The sequence below is a fragment of the Cetorhinus maximus genome, chromosome 4, assembly GCF_964194155.1.
Source record: "Cetorhinus maximus chromosome 4, sCetMax3.hap1.1, whole genome shotgun sequence".
In the NCBI taxonomy this organism is placed as follows: Eukaryota; Metazoa; Chordata; class Chondrichthyes; order Lamniformes; family Cetorhinidae; genus Cetorhinus; species Cetorhinus maximus.
In genome coordinates this window covers 78,079,661-78,100,988 of record NC_135882.1, presented here as the reverse complement: position 1 = coordinate 78,100,988, position 21,328 = coordinate 78,079,661, and the positions used below count along the sequence as shown (strand labels likewise).

Genomic DNA, 21,328 nt, shown 5'->3' with positions numbered 1-21,328 from the left:
GCATTGCTGCAAATTTCACATTTGCATCTCACAACTCGCACACAATACCAGTTATTCACGCATGACAGGCACATCATCCAATTACATTGCATCAGTGATTTAATAATACTATGTCTGGGTGAACAACTGAATAACTGGAGGCATGTGAAGAGGTGGGGCTGAGGCTTGCTTCATTGGAACCTGTATGAGGATGAGTCGGAGACTCTGAATGTTTGATTTGCTTCCTGATTGCAGAGGTCTGCTGCAGGGTGAGTGATGGATATGTGGTGTATTGAATAATGTGAGAGATTGGTGGAGCTGTGGGTATGAGAAATCTTTTGAAGTTGCATCCATTGACCTTGACCATGCACATGAGGGCATTAAACTTTTTTCAGAACAGCTGCCAGACTCTGGGAGTTGACCTCCATGGCCACCCACTCCCATTCCCTCCTGAGGGTGGTTCTTGAGGACCTCCTGGGTCCCTATGGAAACTATCCTGTCCTGTCAACTTCCATCACTAAGGCCTCCAGCACTGTATGCATGAACCTGAGAGCCCTTTCTGTTCCTGGTGTTCTATTCATTTACCAACTACTTGTAGGCACATACACTACAGGCAGCCAACAGCAGCTTCCTTCTAATGACTTTGGCCCCTCTTTAAGAGGGGCAGATTGCCTTAAAGAGCTGCAGGCTAGCTGGAACATGTTCTAGCTTTACATGCTGCGGGCTCCTTGCTCAACATTCAGCCAGCCAGCAGTGCTGGTCATGCTTGGCTGCAATCATTTTTATGAGAAGACAGCGCAAACTTTGTATGCTGTCTACCTCAACTAGACTAGGAATGGGCAGATCACAAGTTCCAACCCCCACCGCCAAAAATGAGAGGAGAACAATTTTTACCCTGTCAACTTCCCCATACCTTACAAACTCTGGCAGATCTTGATTCCTAGTCTGTCCATTCCGACATGTCAGGATCACAGCTTTGGGACCAAAATATCTCTCACAGAAGCCACAAGGATGTGGAGGAATGGGGAATCTCATTTGATACAGATGCAAGTATTTTTGTGAGGCTGTAGTTAAGGTACATTGATTTGATGTGAATACAGCCACACTTTGCACATGACTAATCTTATCTATCTTTTGAGTTCTCCATGCTAACACTGGGCACCTAAAATATTTTTATATTTCTAAGCATTAATATCCTTCACTTCAAATTTAAAAATTGAAAAGAAATGTTTCTTTGTATCATAGCCAAGACCGATCAGTTTCCATTTATGGAGCTCTAGCATAAGACTGCTAACATTCTCAATCCTCTTATCATCAGCATCTTAAGTGAAATCTCATTCTTTTGACTCTATTCTGCCATGATGTCAATGATAAGGTTCCAGACAGCATTTTACTCAGATCTGATGATGTGAATGTTTGTGTAACGAAGACTTTAGTGTCAATGCCATCCTGCAGACTGACTGATATTAAGATACAGTAATGTTAATGTAAATGTTTGTGAAATGAAAGTTTCAGCTTTGTCTCAGCAGTAGCATTCTCGCCTCTGAGTCTGCAGGTCATGGGTTCAAAGATTCAAGTTCCATTCCAAAGACTTTACCATATAAGTTAGGCTAACGTGTCAGTGCAGATGTGAAAGATGTGAAACCAAGGCCCCATCTTCCCTCTCATGTGAACATAAGAAATTCCAAAGCACACTTCAAAGAATTGGGAAATTCTCCTGGTTTCCCAGCTAACATTTACCCCTCAACAGATACCATGAAAGCAGAATGTCTGGGCATTTATCTCATTGCTCTTCATGGGAACTTGCTGTTTGCTAATTAGTTGACTCACTTCCTTACATTACACTAGTAAAGCTCTGTTTATAGCTTGATGCAGGAACTGCTCACCCAAATTGGATGCCTAAAGGCAGCTTGCTGGATTTAGGCCTGTGATGACCCAAAGGCCCTCAGGCACTCCGGTCCTCAGGCTGGCAGTCAAGGACATCTCAGGAGGCAGAGGGGCTCATTTTCAAGGGTTATATGAATCAAAAATGAGGGGAGCACAAAATAGAAGCAGCTCCAACTTTCCTTATGACATTCTGAGCTCTCATGCTGCTCCACTGGGTGTCCGCTGCATTTTACTGAGCAGCACATCTGCAGCAGATGCTTCACTCAGTTGGCACAGATGTTGCAATGGTGTTCTAATGGCATCATACGCCCAGATTTACATGTATTCATGCCTGAGTCAGAAGGGCAACTCAATCACAATCCATACCCCGACACCCCTCCCCACCACTACCTTCCCGCTCCCTAAGAATATAGCAATGTTAAAATGGCTATGGAGCAAGGCAGAGGGCATTAAAATTTCCCCTGTTTCAAATAGATGTAGCTGGCATGAATAAAAGCACAATATTGAGAATTGACACACAACAAGAATGTTGATGTCCCAATCATTTTATCTTTATTTTTGTACACTTGGCTAATTTATCTTTTCATTTCCTCCCCTAAAGTCAATATTATCCAACTATAACCTTGTATACCCCACACTATACACTAAGCAATAAATCATGTCATCTCAAAGAATTCATAGTCTACTCCCACTTTGTCACAACCATCCAAAACACTGAAGAAACTATTGTCAGCCTGAGGCCATCTTCAGAGCTATTAATCATGACTGTAGTACAATCTGAGTCAAAATAATGGTTATAGATATATTGTTTCTCAGTGGTCTGCAACTATGCTGATACTGTGTATTTCAGTGACTTCCAGAGCTGTTAACATCAGGGAAATATTAGGAATGAAATTTATTACCAAGAAGAGTGAGACAAATGCAAATCCATTTCAGCATAGAGAATAATGTTCACTTTTCATATTGGAATACATTGAAAGATTCCCATTTTTCAATTAACATGAGCGAACCTGCACAGATTTGTTAAAATGTTTGGAGGATGGATTTGCCAATGTTATTTGATGGCACTAAACTAAGCAAAATATTTTCTGGTTATAAAATTAGCCTGTCATCCTTTCAGATGGAAATTGTTTCCTAAGACGGAAAACAAGTGTGTCATTTTATATATTTTTAACTATTCCAATTTCTTTTCAGACATGTGACCCATTTGAAAGGCCTTGAAATTATACAGTGGGATGCTAGCTGAATAACACTTTCCTCTGTGCTATGTTGGCAGAGACTTTAACCTGTTTATTTTAAATGAATTAATGCCTCCACTAAAATAGCAAACTGAAGAAGTTCAGATAACCATTTAAACATTATAAAGTATACATTATACATTAGCATCATTCCATATACTAAGTATAGGGTGGAATATAATCCTGAAGGTGCATTACTATATCATCAATTTTGAGCCATTGTGTCCTTACACATTCAATATTTAAGTCATAGCATATTTTCATAATTTTTATCAGAACATTTTATTTTGGTAGACTAGAATGAATTTTTGTGGAGCAATTGTTTGTTGCTCTCCTGTCAGCTTTTTCAACTTCCAGAAACCAATTGACCTTTCATCCAAATTCACATTTAGTTCAATAAATGATTCATGTTCCACAGAGTGATTGTGTGTGTCACACAGAACTCCTGAAGTTCAATGCGCCATTGGAGTAAATATAAATCTTTTCAGCCTATCTGACATAAACATGCCAAACTATTCACCCAGTTTCTGTAAGATCAGTGTTTGGTTTTTGTGACTAGCCATCTCCAGAACCACCAGTTTGCAGTTTCTGAAAAAGTCAAATTTTCCTTTTCTTTCATGGATTATGAGATTTTTGTTTTATCAGTATTTCAGGAATTATGGGGATAATTTCCACATCAGCGTGTGGGGGCGGGCCCCGCACGTTAACATGTAAAATGACATGCAGTGATGTCGGGCGTGCGTCCCGATGTCACCGTGTGTCCTTCAGACCTTACGTTCGGAGGGCGTGTGCCGGCTGAACTGTCAAAAGCCTGTTAAGGCCATTTAAAAACCAATTAACGTCATTATCAACACTGCCTGTCCAACCTTAAAGTTGGCGGGCAGGCGAAGAGCCCAAACGGTCTTCGTGTTTTTCATGAAACCTCATCCACGGGTGGGATGAGGTTTCACGAAGGTTTTATTAAATTAATAAATAAATTTTGCTCAATTCAAAAACATGTTCCAACTCATGTGACGCTGTCACATGAGGGGACATGCCTGAATAATTTTAATCTTTTTTTCAAACTTTCAATCTGAACTTAATCTCCCTCAGGCACTTCCATGCCTCAGGGAGATTTCTGCATGCGCGAAAGAGCACAGGCCCCGACTCTCCCTCCCCCCACCGACCGCATTGGTAGCAAGCGCTACCGGGTACGTGTCACACTGGGCAGGCCTTAATCGTCCCGCCCACGTTAAATAGTGGCGCGTAGCCGATCACGGGTGGCGATCAGCTCCGTGTCTGCCCACGCCCGCTCCCGGTCCTGACTGGCCCGCCCGACAGGCAGAACATTCTGCCCTATGTTCCAAATTTCCTCCCAGTTATAATTAGGCTTATTGGTATATAGTAGCTGAATAAGTCGCTTTCAATTTTATTGCGGTATATTGTAGCATTTATGAGATTTCTACTGGTGCTTTTTGGATTTGTATTAAGCTCATGGCTGATCGCCTAACTCAGCTTCACCTTCCTGCATTATCCCATATCCCTTAATTCCCTCAGAATCCAAAAGCCTATTGTACTCTGTCATGAATGTATTGACTGAACATCCACAGCTCTCTGGGGTAGAGAATTCCAAAGATCCACAACCCTTTCAGTGAAGAAATCTCTCCTCATCTCAGTCCTAAGTGGCCGACCCCTTATTCTGAGACTGTGATCCCTACTTCCATACTCCCCAGCCAGTGGATCAGCCTTCCAGCTCTACCCTGTCAAGCCCCTTAAGAATTTCATATCTTTCAATGAGATCACTCCTCATACTCCAGGGGATATAAGTCCAGTCTATTCACCCTCTCCTCATAGAAAAACTCTGCCATCCCAGGAATCAGTCTAGTGAACCTTTGCTCTCTATAGGGCAACTATGTCCTTCCTTAGGAAAGGAGTCCAAAACTACACACAGTACTCCAGGTGTCATATAACCAAGATCCTATATAATTGCAGGAAGACTTATAGACAATTTGCTTGCCTAATTGCTTGCTGTACTTACATGTTAATTTTTTGTGATTCAAGGAAACCCCGATCTCTTAAAATCCTGGAACTCCCACCCAAACAGCACCGTGGGTGTTCCTACACCACGTGGACTGCAGTGGTTCAAGAGGCAGCTCACCATCACCTTTATTCATTTATGGGATGTGGGCATCGCTGGCCAGGTCAGCATTTATTGTCCATCCCTAATTGCCCTTGAGAAGATGGTGGTGAGCTGCCTTCTTGAACCGCTGCAGTCCATGTGGCACAGGTACACCTACAGTGCTGTTAGGGAGGGAGCTCCAGGATTTTGACCCACCGACAATAAAGGAACGGCGATATGTTTCCAAGTCAGGATGGTGAGTGACTTGGACAGGAACTTTCAGGTGGTGGTGTTCCCATGTGTCTGTTGCCCTTGTTCTTCTAGGTGGTAGCGGTTGTGTGTTTGGAATGTGCTAACGAAAGAGCCTTCTCAAGGGCAATTAGCGATGGGCAATAAATGATGGCCTAGCCAGCGAGGCCCACATCCCATGAATGAATAAAAAAAGTAATTTCCCATTCTCTCACCATTTAAAAAATATTTTGCTTTTCTATTATTCCTCCCAAAGCAGATAAAAGTAGGTAGCTTCACACTTCCCCACATTATGGGCTGAGCTTAATGGCTGCAATGGTGGCTCTATCCACCAGCTGGAAAGCCAGGGGCAAACACTCCACCATCCCCCCACCCGCCCCACACCTCCCGCCACCTCCCCCACCCAGCCATTTTCCAAAGCCCTGATAGAATTCAATGTCAATCAGGCAGCTAACTGCCTGCAGTCAGAGATTAGCTCCTTTAAGGACAAAGGTTCTACCTCCAAGAGCTGCTGGCCAATTGGAGGGCTGGCAGCACTTCAGTCCCAGCAGTGCCTTGGAGAGTGATGGCCACTGCAGGTATTGCAGCAGGCTCTGGAGAAGCCAGCTTGGAGGAGGCAGGTAAGTTGGTTGAGCTCGTCGGGGCCAGTTAGGCAGGCCCTGGTGAGACAGGCCCCAGTGAAGGGCAGAGGATATTGTAATGGAGGGTAGGGTGTTCTTTCAGGAGGGGCGGCCCTTGCTGTGGAGGGATACCCCCCCTTGACCACAGGGTGCCCAATCAGGGGGACCCCCCCTCAACGCAATCCCGCAGGGAGGCTGCCAGCTTTTACTGGATGGCATCCTCAAGCGGATTACTCCACCTGCCAACCCCTGGTAGAATACCGGCGGTGGCAGGATGAGGGGTCATTATTTGACCAGTTAAGGGCCTCAATTCGCCTCCAAACAGGAATACCATCCTCGATCTTCCCACTCCTCACTTAATTGGAGGGAACCAGGAAGGCGATGGGCTTTCCACCCTGCCAAGCCACCTGATTCTATATCACGCCACCGTCCCCACCTCCAAGCCCACTACCAGAGGTGAAATAAATTGTGCCTATATTCCACCTGCCATGTTCAGCATCATACTGAAGTGAAGCTAAAGTGCTCTCCAGCTCTTGGCAAGAAGAGGTATGGATGGGCCATGAGAGGGAAGATGAAGAAAGGGAACAAGGAAGTGGGGACTCTGCTAAAAGAGCTTCAACTTCTGATCCTTTGGCCTTGCCCTCACACCAACATTCAGAACCCCACATGAGACCTTTAATCCTGATGGCATGTCTGTCCCTGCACAACTGGAGTTTTTGGTGGGACCATCATGGCTTCCCAACTCCAGAGAACATAGGCAAAGGACACCTGAGCTGTCCAAGCAGGCATCTAAGCAGCTTGCATCTGGCTCTGCTGAGGGCAGAAGGATAGCACCATGTAGAAGTAATATGGTAGAGAAAGGATTTGAAATTGCACAAAAGTGTTCATTTGGGTGTTTACTACAGTGTTGCATTATCATATTTCTGTTTCATGTTTTTCAGTCATAAAATTTATTTCACTGGTCTGTGATCCTTTCTTGTCCATTTTTGCTTGCCCCCTGCCAAGAAGCATTCTGCTTGTGAAGAATGGTATGACAAGAGTTCAAGATGAACAATGGGTGTCAGTGAGATAGATGGGTTGCTGATTGTGGAACTGCTTCATGCTGGGGGCTGTAAGGGGGTGTAGTATATTGCAAGATCTCAGCATTTTGTTATGAATGGCTGGCCTAAATAGAGTGATGATGAGAAATTGTAGGAGTATTTCACATCCAGAAATGAACTGAATGTAGATCAAAGCTGTCTCCTATGAGGTTCAAGAGGCATTGTTCTGCCAAGGTTTAGAGAGAGATTGTTAGAGGAACTTCATCAAGAGCACAAAAGGATGGTATGTGTGAAAGCAGCAACAAGTTGCAACTTTTAGTATCCAAAGGTAGAAATATTGAAGAGTTGGTGAAAAGTTGTGAATTGTGACTTAGAATGAGAAATGATCTAACCAAGGTTTCTTTCAACCTATGGTCAAACACAAGAAAACAATGGGAATGAGTACATGTTAATTTCTTTAAAGTTTGAAGGGAAAGAGTACCTTGTTTTGGCCAATAGCTATAGCAAGTGGATAAATGTTGAGTCTGTGCCCAATACTACAAGTGCCAAAACTATTGAGGTTTTGAGAAGTTATTTTGCTATTTATGGGTTGTCAGAGGTGTTGGTGTCAGATAAATGTCCACAGTTTATGTCAGAAGATTTTGAAATATTTCTGAGTAAGAAAGGAGTCAAACTTAGTCTAATGCTACCATATCACCCAGCATTAAATGGTGCTACAGGAAGAAGTGTACTATTTGTGAAAAAGTCTTTGCAAGAGTATTTGCTTGGTGACAAGTTAGGCAGTAATTTCCATGTTTCTCTTAGACACATGGGCCAGAATTTTTCGCCGGTCGGGCAAGTGCGTGCCCAACTTGAACAAGCATAAAATGATGCGCGATGATGTCGGGTGAGTGTCCCGACGTCATCATGCACTTGCGCGATATTTTGGTTGGCGGGCATGCGTGGGAGTCGGCGGTGCATTTGCCGACAATTAACAGGCCTATTAAGGCCATTAAAGTACCAATTAAATGAAATTTTTTGCTGCCTGTCCAACCTTATGGTTGGCAGGCAGGTGAAAAGGCCAAGCGGCCTTTGGATTTTTTAGGGAACCTCATCCATGGGCAGGATGAGATTTCCAACAGCAATTAAAAATTTTAACATTTCATTAATAATGTCTCTGCTCACATGACAGAGTCACATGAGTGGACATGTTTTTTTAACATTTCAAAATGCTTTATTTATTTATGTTTAAAATCTTCATCTCCCTGAGGCAGCTCTGTGCCTCAAAGAGCTTTCATTGTGTGCACTCGCGTGCATGCGTGAACTTGCGCACTCGCCCTCCTTCCGCTGCCCACACAGGCAGCACTGAGTGCTGAAGCGCACGTTTTATTATGGGCGGGCCTTAATTGGCTTGCCCCCGCTGGGCCCGCCTGACAAGGGCAAAATTCTGCCCATGGTAAACAATTTTCTGTTCTCTTTCCGAGTAGCCCCACAGTCTACAATGGATTGTTCACTTTACGAGTTGGTGTTTAAGCATGCTTCTAGGACAAGGCTTAGTTTGATTATCCTGACATCAAAAACAAAGTAAGAGAAAGTGAAGATGAGTCATGATACAGGAGGAATGTAACTGAGAGAGTTCAGTGCTGGTCAGAATGTCAAGGTGAAAAACCACCAAGTTGTTAAGAAGCATGTGATTGGAGTTGTTGTATTGAGACTGGTACATTCACATATCTGGTGAAGATTGGAAAGGGACTCCCTCAGAATCATGCAAGTCATTTGCATGAAAGATGAAATCTGACAAAAAGAGAACCTCTTATAATCCAAATTCCTCCCATAGTCCCAAGTGAATGTCAGAAAGAAAGTGAAAGTCAAAAGATACTGAAGATTTGCTGGTATCACAGAATCGACCAGCAGAGCAAAATGAGTCAGTCTTTGATTAATTCAAATAAATCAATGTCACAGTCTCAACCATTAAGAGGAGTTGGTAGTCAAAGTCAAAGTTCATATTTGGTACAGTCAGAGATGTTGAGAGCGCAGAGTCAAGCTCATGGAAATGGAAGAAGATACCCAGACAGAAAAAAAAGAAGCCAGATAGGTTAAGTGGAAGTATAATGAAAGGAAGAAGAAATAAGTTGCTCTTTTCATTACTTCTTGTCAAATGATGATATTTTTGTTAAACACATGCTGGTGTTAAGGAAAATAATTTTTTCTTTACTCTGTCAGTAGCGATCACATATGTTTTAGTTGTGATTACAGTAAAAACAAATATGCAATCCAACCTGTTAAATTTTCAAGCATTGTTGGCATTGGTTTAGTCATATTGTATTCTGAGAACTTATGTACATGGTATAAGTTATTTTGTTTGTAATTAGGTGGGAGTGTAGTATGTTGCAAGATCTGAGCATTTTGTTATACTGCTTCTCTGTTGGGGAGCTGTAAATAAAGTTAGTTCAACAATGGCTGCTTCCAGTGAGTCCATATGGTAATTTTTCCTCAGTGCAATACACAAGTTCTTAGTCTGCTACTTCAAAGAGATGTCCCTCAGGTTTCTGTTGAAAAGTCATAGACCTGAAACGTCAACTCTGTTTCTCTCTCTACAGGTGGGGAGGGAGTATAGTGTATTGCAAGATTTGAGCATGTTTTTATACTCCTCTCTCCGCAGCCCTCTCTTTTGGAGAAATGTAAACAAAATTATTTCAGTAATGGTTACTTGCAATTGAATATGTGTTACTCCATGCAGTACACTACAGGGGCCACAGTGGGTTCAGAATTTGTGTTTCAGATATCTGCACTGTCTGAGTTTAACTGAACTGTTTATGAACCAGGCTAACTCAGGCATCCCTGGCAGCTATGTGCTACTGCTGCCCTCAGCACATCATACTCCTCCTCTGAAGGGGCAAAGCACTCATCATCTTCCTTCTGGAGATCCAGTACTCACTGCTGTGCAAGATGCACCATATCATTATCATTTCGGATACCCTTGCTGATGCACACTTAAGAGTGCACCCTGATATATCCAGACACCTGAATCACACCTTTATTTTTCAGATTTCTTCCTCAGTTGCAACTCCAGTGTTTTAGTGGCATCTACTGAAACTCTCCTAGGTGTCAGTGTTTGGACTTCTCACCAGTATCATCAGCTATGTCTTTAGTGGGTAGCCATTGTCTCCAAGGAGCCATGCCTTAACTCTGCTTTGGGGTTTGAATATCTCTAGGGGCCTTGAGTAGCGCAGGATGAATGTATCAGGCAGCTCCCTGGAAATCTGGTGCAAACATGCATGATAATACTTTGGTGGTTGGAGCTGAACATTGATGGAGTGGAATCCACTTCTGCTGATGAAGTCTCCTGGGTAATCTGGGGGCCCCTTGATAGCCACAGGTGCGCAGTTGATAATTTCCTGGACCTGTGGACATCCAACCAGTTGCAAAGTTGCACAGGTGCTGGCCTTGGCAAACATGGCATGGGTCACCTGGCAAACGTACTTGTTGGTAACAGATTGTGAAGTTCAACAAATGTCACTAGCAGATCCCTGGAAAGAGCCAGAGGCAAAGAAATTCTGAGCTGTGGTGACTTTGACCATCATTGATAATGCATACCCACTTGGTCCACTTGGCAGAAGCTCTGAGCCTCCTAAGGCACTGGTGCTCAGTCATGTCTGGGAAGCTTATCGTCTGTCTTTATAACCAGCGTTGAGGGTATCACCCCTGTGAGCTGGACCTGCATGCTCACTCCTCTGTCCTGTGGAGCGGCCTGCATTTGAGGAGAAGGTCTGAGTGGTGCTGCTCCTGCTCTCGCTGGTATTGCTGCTGCTGCTGATCCTCTTGTTCCTCTACAGACATTCAAGGCAGAGCTGCATAAGTGGCTCCCATGCTGATCTTAAACTCAAAAATGCAGATAAAAGGTAATAGAAATAACCTCCAAATCAGTGAAAACAAACTCTCAGAACAAGTGCTGTGAAGCAACTCACCAAAGCTCCTTTGACAGCATCTTCCAAATCTGCAAACTCTACCATTTAGAAGGACAAGGGCAGTAGATGAATGGGAACACCACCACCTGCAAGTTCCTCTCCAAGCGACACACCATCTGAAACTATATGGCTGTTCCTCCACTGTCAATGGGTCAAAATCCTGGAACTCCCTTCCTAACAGCAGTGTGCGTGTATCTACACCACACGGACTGCAGCAGTTCAAGAAGGAAGCTCACCACCATCTTCTCAAGGACAATTGCGGATGGGCAATAAATGCTGGCCCAGCCAGCAATGCCCTCAACCCACGAAAGAATTAGTTGTCAGATCTCAATATTTAACACATTTCTTGCTTGTCAATTGCTCAGCCTATCAAATCCAGCTGCGCTCTTGCCTTGTTTTCCCTGGTGAGTTCCAAGAAGCTTGGGAAACCTGTGCATGCAGAGTTAAATTCAGAATCCTGGGTAAAAGAAGCAGCTAATGAGCAGTTTACAATAGCAGACCCATGGAGGTTGCCCATGTGTTCCAGATCGCACTCAGGTTAAAGGCGGAAGTCAGCAAGTACTTGTCAATTTCCTGACATGCTGGCAGTTTCAGCTGTTTTAACTTGTCAGCTGGTCCGAAACTCACCCACCTTGGCAGGTTAAAATTCCCCTCTAAAACCTAGATATTCTGCTCCTGCCTGGCCGTTGTAACAGACAGTAAGAACTAGAAAATGAACTCTATTAGTTTTGCACATGTGATGTTTTCCATGTTTTCCATTTCTGACGCTTCCATTATTTTGGGAAAGTAACTAATATTTTTGGGAAGTTTCTATTGTGAAAAGGAGGGAATGGCATTGTGATCGTATATTTTTCACCCTTTCCAGTTCATTAACATCACCCAAATAAAGCAAATGTTACTAAGTGCTGCTAAAATGGTGGCTGTGAGCTTAAAGAGCCCAGCAAATGTATATTGAAGCCTTGATGAATTATTATTTCTCATTTGATTTTGGACTTTTCTTTGAATTTTTATTGTTACAGGCTTAACCTCCCTCCCAGGGGCGATGTTTGCTTTTTGGTAGCCCTGTGAAAACATTCAGTTTGTGGCCCTACCTTTTAATAGATAACGATATTAAATACTACGTACTTAATCTAGTGTCAAACCTGAATCAGCATCTGGGCAGAGAAAGCATTCTCTATTCTCTAAAAAGGTCTCCACTCAAACATTAAAACCGAAAGATTTGCCAAAGAAATTCCAGCATTTTATGGTTTGTTTTTTGAGTTCTAACTAGTCTGTGTGTGTTTTGTTTTTAGTTTGACTCAATTTTAGAGACATACCTTCATACTTCTCCTCTTTAGATAAAGTAGACGACCAAACTGAAAATTGGCAGACTGGTCAGGGGATGCTCGAGGCAGAATGCACCAACCCACTTCAGTACCTGTAGGCAGTGTTACTCCTACCTTCACATGTCCAAAGATTAGTGCAAGTGGAGATTTATAACAGACACTTTCAATGTATTATGGCACATACAGCAACCCAATCTATAGCCCAACTCCACCACAGCATCTGTTAAGGTCATAGCTACCCTGAAATTTAAGCTATGGGATCAGATATAAGTAGGAAACAATTTTGTACCAAATTTCTGTGGGGTTAAAGCATCATGGTTAAGTAAAGGAACATTTTCAGATATGAAGAACACTTTAAGGTAATATGACAGGGAAATCATTGTTTGTGGCTTCAATGGAAAAGAATGTAAGGTGCAGTGTAAATTAGGCATTCACTGTGGCCCTATTTTGAGCTGCTGGCAAAGACCACTTTCACTTTCTGCTCCCCCAACCACAAGGCTTTCCTCCTTATTTAGCTGTTGCAGTCAACACTAGCCAAACATTGTAACACAGGCAGCTGACCTAAGTTTTGAGTAATGTAATTTTTCTATAAGCTACAAAAACTTGCCAGTGGTGCGCAGTTTCAGTAGGTGGAAGCATTTATCATTTATTTGAATCCCTCCCTGGACATGTTACATGAATTCTATAATAGGTGTTTTAATACATTTAACTCTCTCCTATTTAATAAATTCTGCACTTTTTTGAATATATGTAATTTTGGTGAATGTAAGTGCTTATTTAGCTGATGGTGTTAGTGTTGGGAAATTGAATATTTCTGATTTTTGTTCTTCCGAGTCAACATGAAGTAGTCTCAGGTCAGGTATGGATTGTCTGATGTAAAGTAAAGCTCCCTATTATCCATCAACCGAAATGAGCTTCTGACAGTCATCACTAAGACTGCCTATTTCCATCTCCATGATATCGTTTGACTTTGCCTCTGTCTCAGCTCATCTGCTGCTGAAACCTTCATTCATGCCTTTGTTACACCTAGACTTGAATATGCCAACACATTCCTGGCTCACCTCCCACATTCTACCTTCTGTAAACTTGAGGTTATCCAAAATTCTGCTGCCCATGCCCTTACTTGCGCCGAGTCCCGTTCCCCAATAATCCCTGTGCTCACTGACCTACATTGGCCCCAGAGGCAGAATCTTCTGTTCGGTGTGCGGGGGTGGGCCCTGCACGCCAATGCGTAAAATGATGCACAATGATGTCGAGCGTGTGTCCTGACGTCACCATGTGTCATTCTGATCTACCGTTCGGCGTGCGCACACTGGAGTTGGCTGCGCGCCCGCCGAATTGTCAAAGGCCTGTTAAGGCCATTAATCAAACAATTAAGCCAATTGAGAAAGCAGCCTGTCCAACCTTAAGGTTGACGGGCAGGCAAAGAGCCCAGGCGGCCTTCGCATTTTTCATGAAACTTCATCTATGGGCGGGATGAGGCTTCATGAACGGTTTATAACATTAATAAATATTTTTTGAACATTTGAAAAACACGTCCCAGCTCATGTGATGCTGTCAAATGAGGGGTCATGTGTAAGTGATTTTTCAGCTTCTTTATCTAAAAGTCACATTATCACATTAATCTCCGTGCCTCAAGGAGATTTCTGCGCTCTTTCGCGTGCATGCTGAGCGGGCCTTAATTGGCCCACCCACGCAAAATGGTGGCACGCAGCCGATAGCGGGCGACGATCGGCTCCGCGCCCGCTCCCGACCAGCCCGCCTGATGGGGAGAAAATTCTGCCCCAGGTGAAACAAGGTCTCGATTTTAAAATTCTCATTCTTGTTTTCAAATCTGTCCATGGTCTCAATCCTCCCTACCTCTGTAATTTCCTTCAGTCCCGCAACCCTTCAGGATATCTGCAGTGCTCTAAATCTGGCCTCTTGGGCATTCTCGATTTTAATCACTCCACCATTGGTGGCCATGCCTTCAGTTGTCTAGGTCCTAGGCTCTGGAAAACCCCCCTACACCTCTCCACCTCTCTACTTCACCTACCTCCTTCAAGGCATCTCTTGAAACCTACCTCCGTGACCAAGCTGTTGGTTATCTGCCTCTAATATCTCCATATGTGGCTCAGTATCATGCTTTCTTTTATAATGCTCCTGTGAAGTGCCTTGGGACATTCTATTATGTTAAAGATTCTATATAAATATAAGTTTCTGTTGTTGTTAACCCTAAACTCTGAAGAGCAACCAGTACTTTTCCAATGTAATTTTGTCAGCATCCCTTTTAGCTAATGTGAGCAATGTTGACAATTTTGTGCCAAAATGTGGAAGATTTATAGATACTTGGAACTGGCTGCGGGTGTTGAATTTCTTTTCATGTCAGGCCCTTACAGCCAGCAGATATGTAGAAGACTTTTAGCTAACTTGTCTGGCTTGGTTTTAAATACAAGTACCGAGGCTCACTGTTCAATTGCTAATCCACTATGCCACCCAGTCTCTCCATTAAATACATTTTAAGCTTATTTATGGACAGTTTAAAATGTTAGATCCTGATGAATTAATAAGAAAGTACGAAAAAGGAAAATCTATTTATCTTATGATCCCACTGCCTCCGACATATAGTGCATAATTTCTATTATCAGCATCAACACTTCATTTATTTAATTACACTGAGGACGATGAGTAAATATATATAACTTCCAAAAATCCAAAACAACAATCATCCTCGAGATAATAATGCCTTTCCCTGAATAATAATGGGTCAATGTTACACAGTAACATAAGAAAGTACATTACAGCAATTATGAAACTTTTAAAAGTAATTGTGAAATAGATTTTGAAATGAAATGCAAAATTATTTATTGCTCATATGCATGATAAAGAGTTGATGACTACTGTGTTTTTTCAAAAGCATTGTAATTATATTACAATCATGTCAACTGAGTTCCAGCAGGGATTTGGGGCAAAAAGGGGCCTCGGGGTTAGCACTCCTATCAGTGCTTCAGAAGATTTTAGTTTCAAGTCACACTCCAGGACTTGAGCACATAATCTAGGCTGATACTTCATTGAATTACTGAGGGAGAGCTGCATTGTCAGAGGTGCAGTCTTTCATGTCAAATGCTAAACTGAAGCCCAGCCTGCCCTCTCAGGCAGATTCCAGGACACGACTTAAGGAGGTGTAGGAAAATTATTCTGGCCAACATTTATCCCTCAAACACCAGCAGCATAAAATATTAACCAGTTACTATAATATAAAAGCAAAATACTGCAGATGCTGGAAATCTGAAACAAAAACAGAAAATGCTGGAAAAACTCTGCAGGTCTAACAGCACCTGTGGAAAGAAAAACAGAGTTACATTTCAAGTCTGTATGACTCGATTGAGTTTTGACGAAGAGTGCGGATAGGGATTCGAAACGTTAACTCTGTTTTTCTCTCCATAGATGCTGTTAGACCTGATGAGTTTTTCCATCATTTTCTATTAACCAATTACTTACCTCCTTGCTGTTCTGGAACCTTTGCACATCATAAATAATTAATTGCTGAAGAAGAGACATGATGTTGAAGCTTTTCATCTTACATGCATCAGGACAGATGCAACAATTTATACTGCATGAAAAGAAGATTCTGATTGGTTGGCAAGTCAACTCTGTTTGGTCGAGGCAACTCTGTTTGGTCGAGGCATTGCCATGGCAGATACACCTAGGGAACTATTATTTCACATTCTTTTGTTTAATTCTAAAAAGGTACAATGCCTGGACATATTCCTTCTACTTGCAAAGGACAGGTCCCTGCATATGAATATATATAGCTTCTAGCAAGCATAAGTGAGCTACATTTTGAGCCCGACTGATAATCCTAACTTGGTTGTTAGTGTCATTCTTAGCACACTCAAGATTGTTCAGCAAGTGCTGTCTAATCACAGAACATAATGTCTAATGTTAGATATGATTCTAAGTTTTGCAAGCTTGGGCTGATATAGTCAGTATATATGGTAGTATATATTTTATATATATATATATACATATATATATATATATATACACACACACATATATATTAAATACCACATATATATGTGGTCAGTACTATTGCGAACTGATGAAGAAAGATGCTGTTTGATATAACCCGCCAGACATTGGGACATATGGGCTGTGTACCTTGCATCGCACTGGCACTACAATTCCTATACCACATTATTTGTTTGCCACTCATGTTGCTACTGCATAGCAGCAGAGTGAAATAGCTAACTTCACCTGTTGCTCAGATGTTTGAGACACCTTACCCTTCCAAGGTTTGAGGTATACTGGGAAACTTTCAGGTCTGAACGTGATGTCCTAATTAATTAACAAAAAAACAAAGAACAAAGAAAAGTACAGCACAGGAACAGGCCCTTCGGCCCTCCAAGCCTGCGCCGATCATATTGCCCGTCAACTAAAACATTTTGCACTTCCGGGGTCCATATCCCTCTATTCCCATCCTATTCTTTTTTTGTCAAGCTGCCTCTTAAACACCACTATCGTACCTGCTTCCACCACCTCCTCTGGCAGCGAATTCCAGACACTCACTACCCTCTGCGTAAAAGACTCGCCCCGCACATCTCCTCTAAAGTTTTCTCCTCTCACCTTAAATCTATGTCCCCTAGTAATTGACTCTTCCACCCTGGGAAAAAGCTTCTGACTATCTACTCTGTCCATGCCACTCATCATTTTGTAAACTTCTATCAAGTCGCCCCTCAATCTCCGTCGCTCTAGTGAGAACAATCCGAGTTTTTCCAACCTCTCCTCATAGCTAATAACCTCCAGACCAGGCAGCATCCTGGTAAGCCTCCTCTGCACCCTCTCCAACGCCTCCATATCCTTCTGGTAATGTGGCGACCAGAATTGCACGCAATATTCCAAGTGTGGCCTAACCAAGGTTCAATACAGCTGCAGCATGACTTCCCAGCTTTTATACTCAATACCCCTGCCAATGGAGGCAAGCATGCCATATGCCTTCCTGACTACCTTATCCACCTGCATTGCCACTTTCAGTGCCCTGTGGACCTGTACACCTAGATCCCTCTGCCCGTCGATGCACTTAAGGGTTCTGCCATTTACTGTATAATTCCTGCCTGTATTAGACCTTCCAAAATGCATTACCTCGCATTTGTCCGGATTAAACTCCATCTGCCATTTCTCCGCCCAAGTCTCCAACCGATCTATATCCCGTTGTATCCTTTGACAATCCGCTTCACTATCTGCAACTCCTCCAACCTTAGTGTCATCTGCAAACTTACTAAATAGCCCAGTTACATTTTCCTCCAAATCATTTATGTATACTACAAACAGAAAAGGTCCCAGCACTGATCCCCGTGGAACTCCACTAGTCACAGCTCTCCATTCAGAAAAGCACCTTTCCACTGCTACCCTCTGTCTTCTATGACCAAGCCAATTCTGTATCCATCTTGCCAGCTCACCTCTGATCCCGTGCGAATTTGTTATAAAGTACTTTGAGATGAGGTGCTATGTAAATGTAAATTCTTCCATTTTTTAATGCCAATCTGCTCCTTATCATGATATATGAAATAAATTAAATGAATGCTTCAGGATGCAAATAAGATAAATCTAATTTGGTTTGCAGTTTAATGCAAATGTAAAGTATAAATAAATTTCTCATGGCTACAGTGAATAAAATAATTAAAATGAAATGATAGTCTTATCATATTGATGGTGTTTAATATTAATAGGTGCATAGGTTCTAAGATATATTTTAACCTTTTTTAGGATGCATCTTTTCAACAGCTGTTAATTACTCGCCAGCCATGGACATTACCAAGTGATACTGACAGTGAAGGTGTGGATCTAGGTCCAGATAAAGGTGAGTATAGTTCACAGAGACCTGGGACACAAGGGAATGGTTATGCTCTTTATATTATTGCCAGTGGAAGTCCCAACTTTGATGGCAGCTGTATAATAAAACTGATGTAGCCTGCCTCTCCGATCTTTGGTAGCTTGGAGCACCACTTTAAAAGCTGACATTTGCATATACTACCAGAGCTACAGCACTAATGGTAAAAAGTATTAAGTGTTCAGTTCAGTCTTTTTTGCCCCACACCCTTTGGTGGAACTCAGGTCTCTCATTGCTGGTCTGTATGAACCTTCTATATACAACGGGGAGAGTCTGCAGCCAGATAATAAAAGCCACAATTAATACTGTTAAGCAGCTGCATTTGTGCAAGCTTGTATGTGCCCTCCATTGTTGCTTGTGCTGTGGAGTCCCCTAACAATGTTAGTATAGGCAGACTCCTGAGCAACAGGAGCCCTTGCTGAACCATTTTAGATGAGAGCAGTTTTATAATGAGGTGAGAAAAAGCAATAAAACTTATGTCACTGTTTTGAGATATTTATGCTTTAGCATTTCCTATAAGGTATACTGCGTGAGCTCTAAATGTTTGATGAGGCTGATATTGTTCATATAGAATCTAAAAGGAAGTTAACTATCCTTTATCATTGAGATTTATCTACATTCACTGCCAAGGGATATAGAGGATTATCTTACCTGGTGAATGATGGTGTTGAAAATCAGTCACTATATTAGCAAGGATAGACATACCTGCATATCCCAAGACAACCTGAGGCGTTCAGTAAAGCAGTCAGTAATTGGAGATAAATCTTACTACCTCCAGCAAGTTTATAGGTATCTGTCACCTCGAGACTGGATTATTCCGGTGCTTTTCTGGCTGTCTTCCCAACCCTATTCTTTCAGCTCATCCAAAATTCTGCTGCCTATTTCCTATTCCACACAAAGGGCAAAATTTTTACCTAACTAAATGTACAAGATTCTGAAGGGGTTTGGCAGGTAGACACTGAGAGGCTGTTTCCCCTGGCTGGGAAATCTAGAACATAGGAGAACTGTCTCAGGATAAGGGGCCAATCATTTAAGACTGAGATGAGGAGAAATTTCTTCACTCAATTGTGAATCTTTGGAATTCTCGACTCCAGACCCTTTTGATGCTCCATTACTAATTATATTTAAAGCTGGGATTGACAGATTTTTAGTCTCTCAAGGAATTAAGGGATATGGGGAGTGGGTGGGAAAGTGGAGTTGAAGCCCAAGATCAGCCATTATCGTATTGAATGGCAAAGCAGGCTTAACAGGCCATATTGTCTACTCCTGCCCCTGTCTCTTGTGTTCTTGTGTTATTGTGGCCCACTCTCAGAGTTGGGGGTGGGGGGAATGGGAGCATTGGCAACCTGTTTGGGTTGACAACCTGTTTCTCAGACAAGCTGGCTTTGCCGACACTGTTCAATTCACCATGGTGCGAGCATCCCACCTCCAGACTTCCTGACCAATCAGAGTGCAAGTGTGATGATGACCTGCATCTGTTAATGGAAAGATTTCTAATTAAGGGGATCCTGGCGTGGGGTCAGAATGTCTGCATTCTACATCAATTCTTCATGCTTCAGCAAGCTACAGAATGGAAGAATGCTGTAGGCTGTGAGGGCTGGCAGAAAAGTATTGCTTCCCGCAGACAGGAAGAAAAGACCAGCATCTCAGACCAAGCATGCATGGATGGAAGTGGTGAATGCAGCCAGCACCAGGAATAAAGTCCCTCACACCTGGATTCAGTGCCGCAAGAGGTTCCAGAGCCTCATGGTGGCAGGAAAGGTGAGTGGCAAAGTACTTCAGATTCCATCCCTACACACTGACTTTTCCAACATTCTCCTGCAGGGTGCTCCTCAGACCAACACACCTTGCAACTGCAGCCATTCCTCTCTCGGGGTACCTCCTCACATCCCGATCTGAACAACCAACACCCTCATCTTATTGACATCTCACATCCAACCCACACAGTCACCCTCCACACACGCTCTCACTCCATCCTCTCCACTAAATCCATTTCTCACGCTCATAACTCTGCTTTCTCTCCATGCAGGACTCCACGGAGAGGCAGAGAGCTGGGGATTGCCCTCCAGTGATCGCTACTCTAACTGCTGCAAAGGAAGAGGCCTTGAAAATCAGCAAGGTAACAGAATGCTTGGCCATTGGTCATGGAGAAATGGGGGTCTCACAAGTGACTGGTGTCAGAATTGAAAATTAATGAAAAGAGAGACAGGTTGCTGAAGCTTTTCATTTTGCAAGAGTCAGAACAAATGCAAGAATGCCAAATTTCAAATGACCACAACAATTTATTCAACATGAGAAAAGGGGCACTAATTGGTTGGCAAGCCAACTGTGATTGACTGAGGTGTTGCCATCGAGAAAGTGAAGGGAAACTTTTGGCTCCCCAGGCTTCCAGGTAATTCAAAAAAGGCAGCAGGCTTGAACTCCGTCCTCTCGTTTGCAGACAACAGGCCCCTGCATAAGAATATATGTCGCTTCTAGGAAGTCTAAATGAGCCACATTATGAGGTCGACTTCTACGAATTACGTCATGCTCCAGTCCTTGCACCTTCAGACAATGTCAGTGATTGGCTCTTGGAGACAAGGCTACCCTCTAAGGATGTGGATGATGGCAACTGTGAGGAACCCAATATTGATGCTAAGGGAAAATTCAACCGGAGCAATATGAGCATAAGAATGATCACAGCACAAACTATGATCTGGGGGCACCCTTCATTTTTTACCAGCAAGAGTGTCCAGAATTGTTGTGGTCTGATGTACCTTGTACAAAATTGTCTTACGGAAAGGACGGGAGCTTGCAGGAGGAGGATGGTGATGATGGCTCTGTACCATCAGGGAGGGGAGGAGGAGGAGGAAGATGAGTGGGGGAGCAGCAGCACATGAGGAGGAGCCTGTTGTGTCCAGCTTCTTGCAGCTGCTCACCTAGCTGCCAGAGAAGCCTGTGGCAGATTCATCCAGGCAAGATTCAGCTAACCTAAGGCTGTGAAGCCTTATGGCACAACAATGCTGAATCAACTGTAACCATTATGCTGCCCCCAAAACACAAACATTTCCACAGCCAGAAATTCCTCCATCTC

The 21,328-nt window shown here is 42.9% G+C and overlaps 1 protein-coding gene across 1 annotated transcript in view; it reads left to right on the top strand.

The window, feature by feature from the left end:
- c4h8orf34 (chromosome 4 C8orf34 homolog) overlaps positions 1 to 21,328 on the top strand; it is a 633,137-nt gene that overhangs the window by 591,055 nt on the left and 20,754 nt on the right. Inside the window, exon 13 of the mRNA XM_078540385.1 lies at positions 18,132 to 18,225. Within this exon, the coding sequence (XP_078396511.1) occupies positions 18,132 to 18,225 (94 nt within the window). The remainder of the gene's footprint in view (positions 1 to 18,131; positions 18,226 to 21,328) is intronic.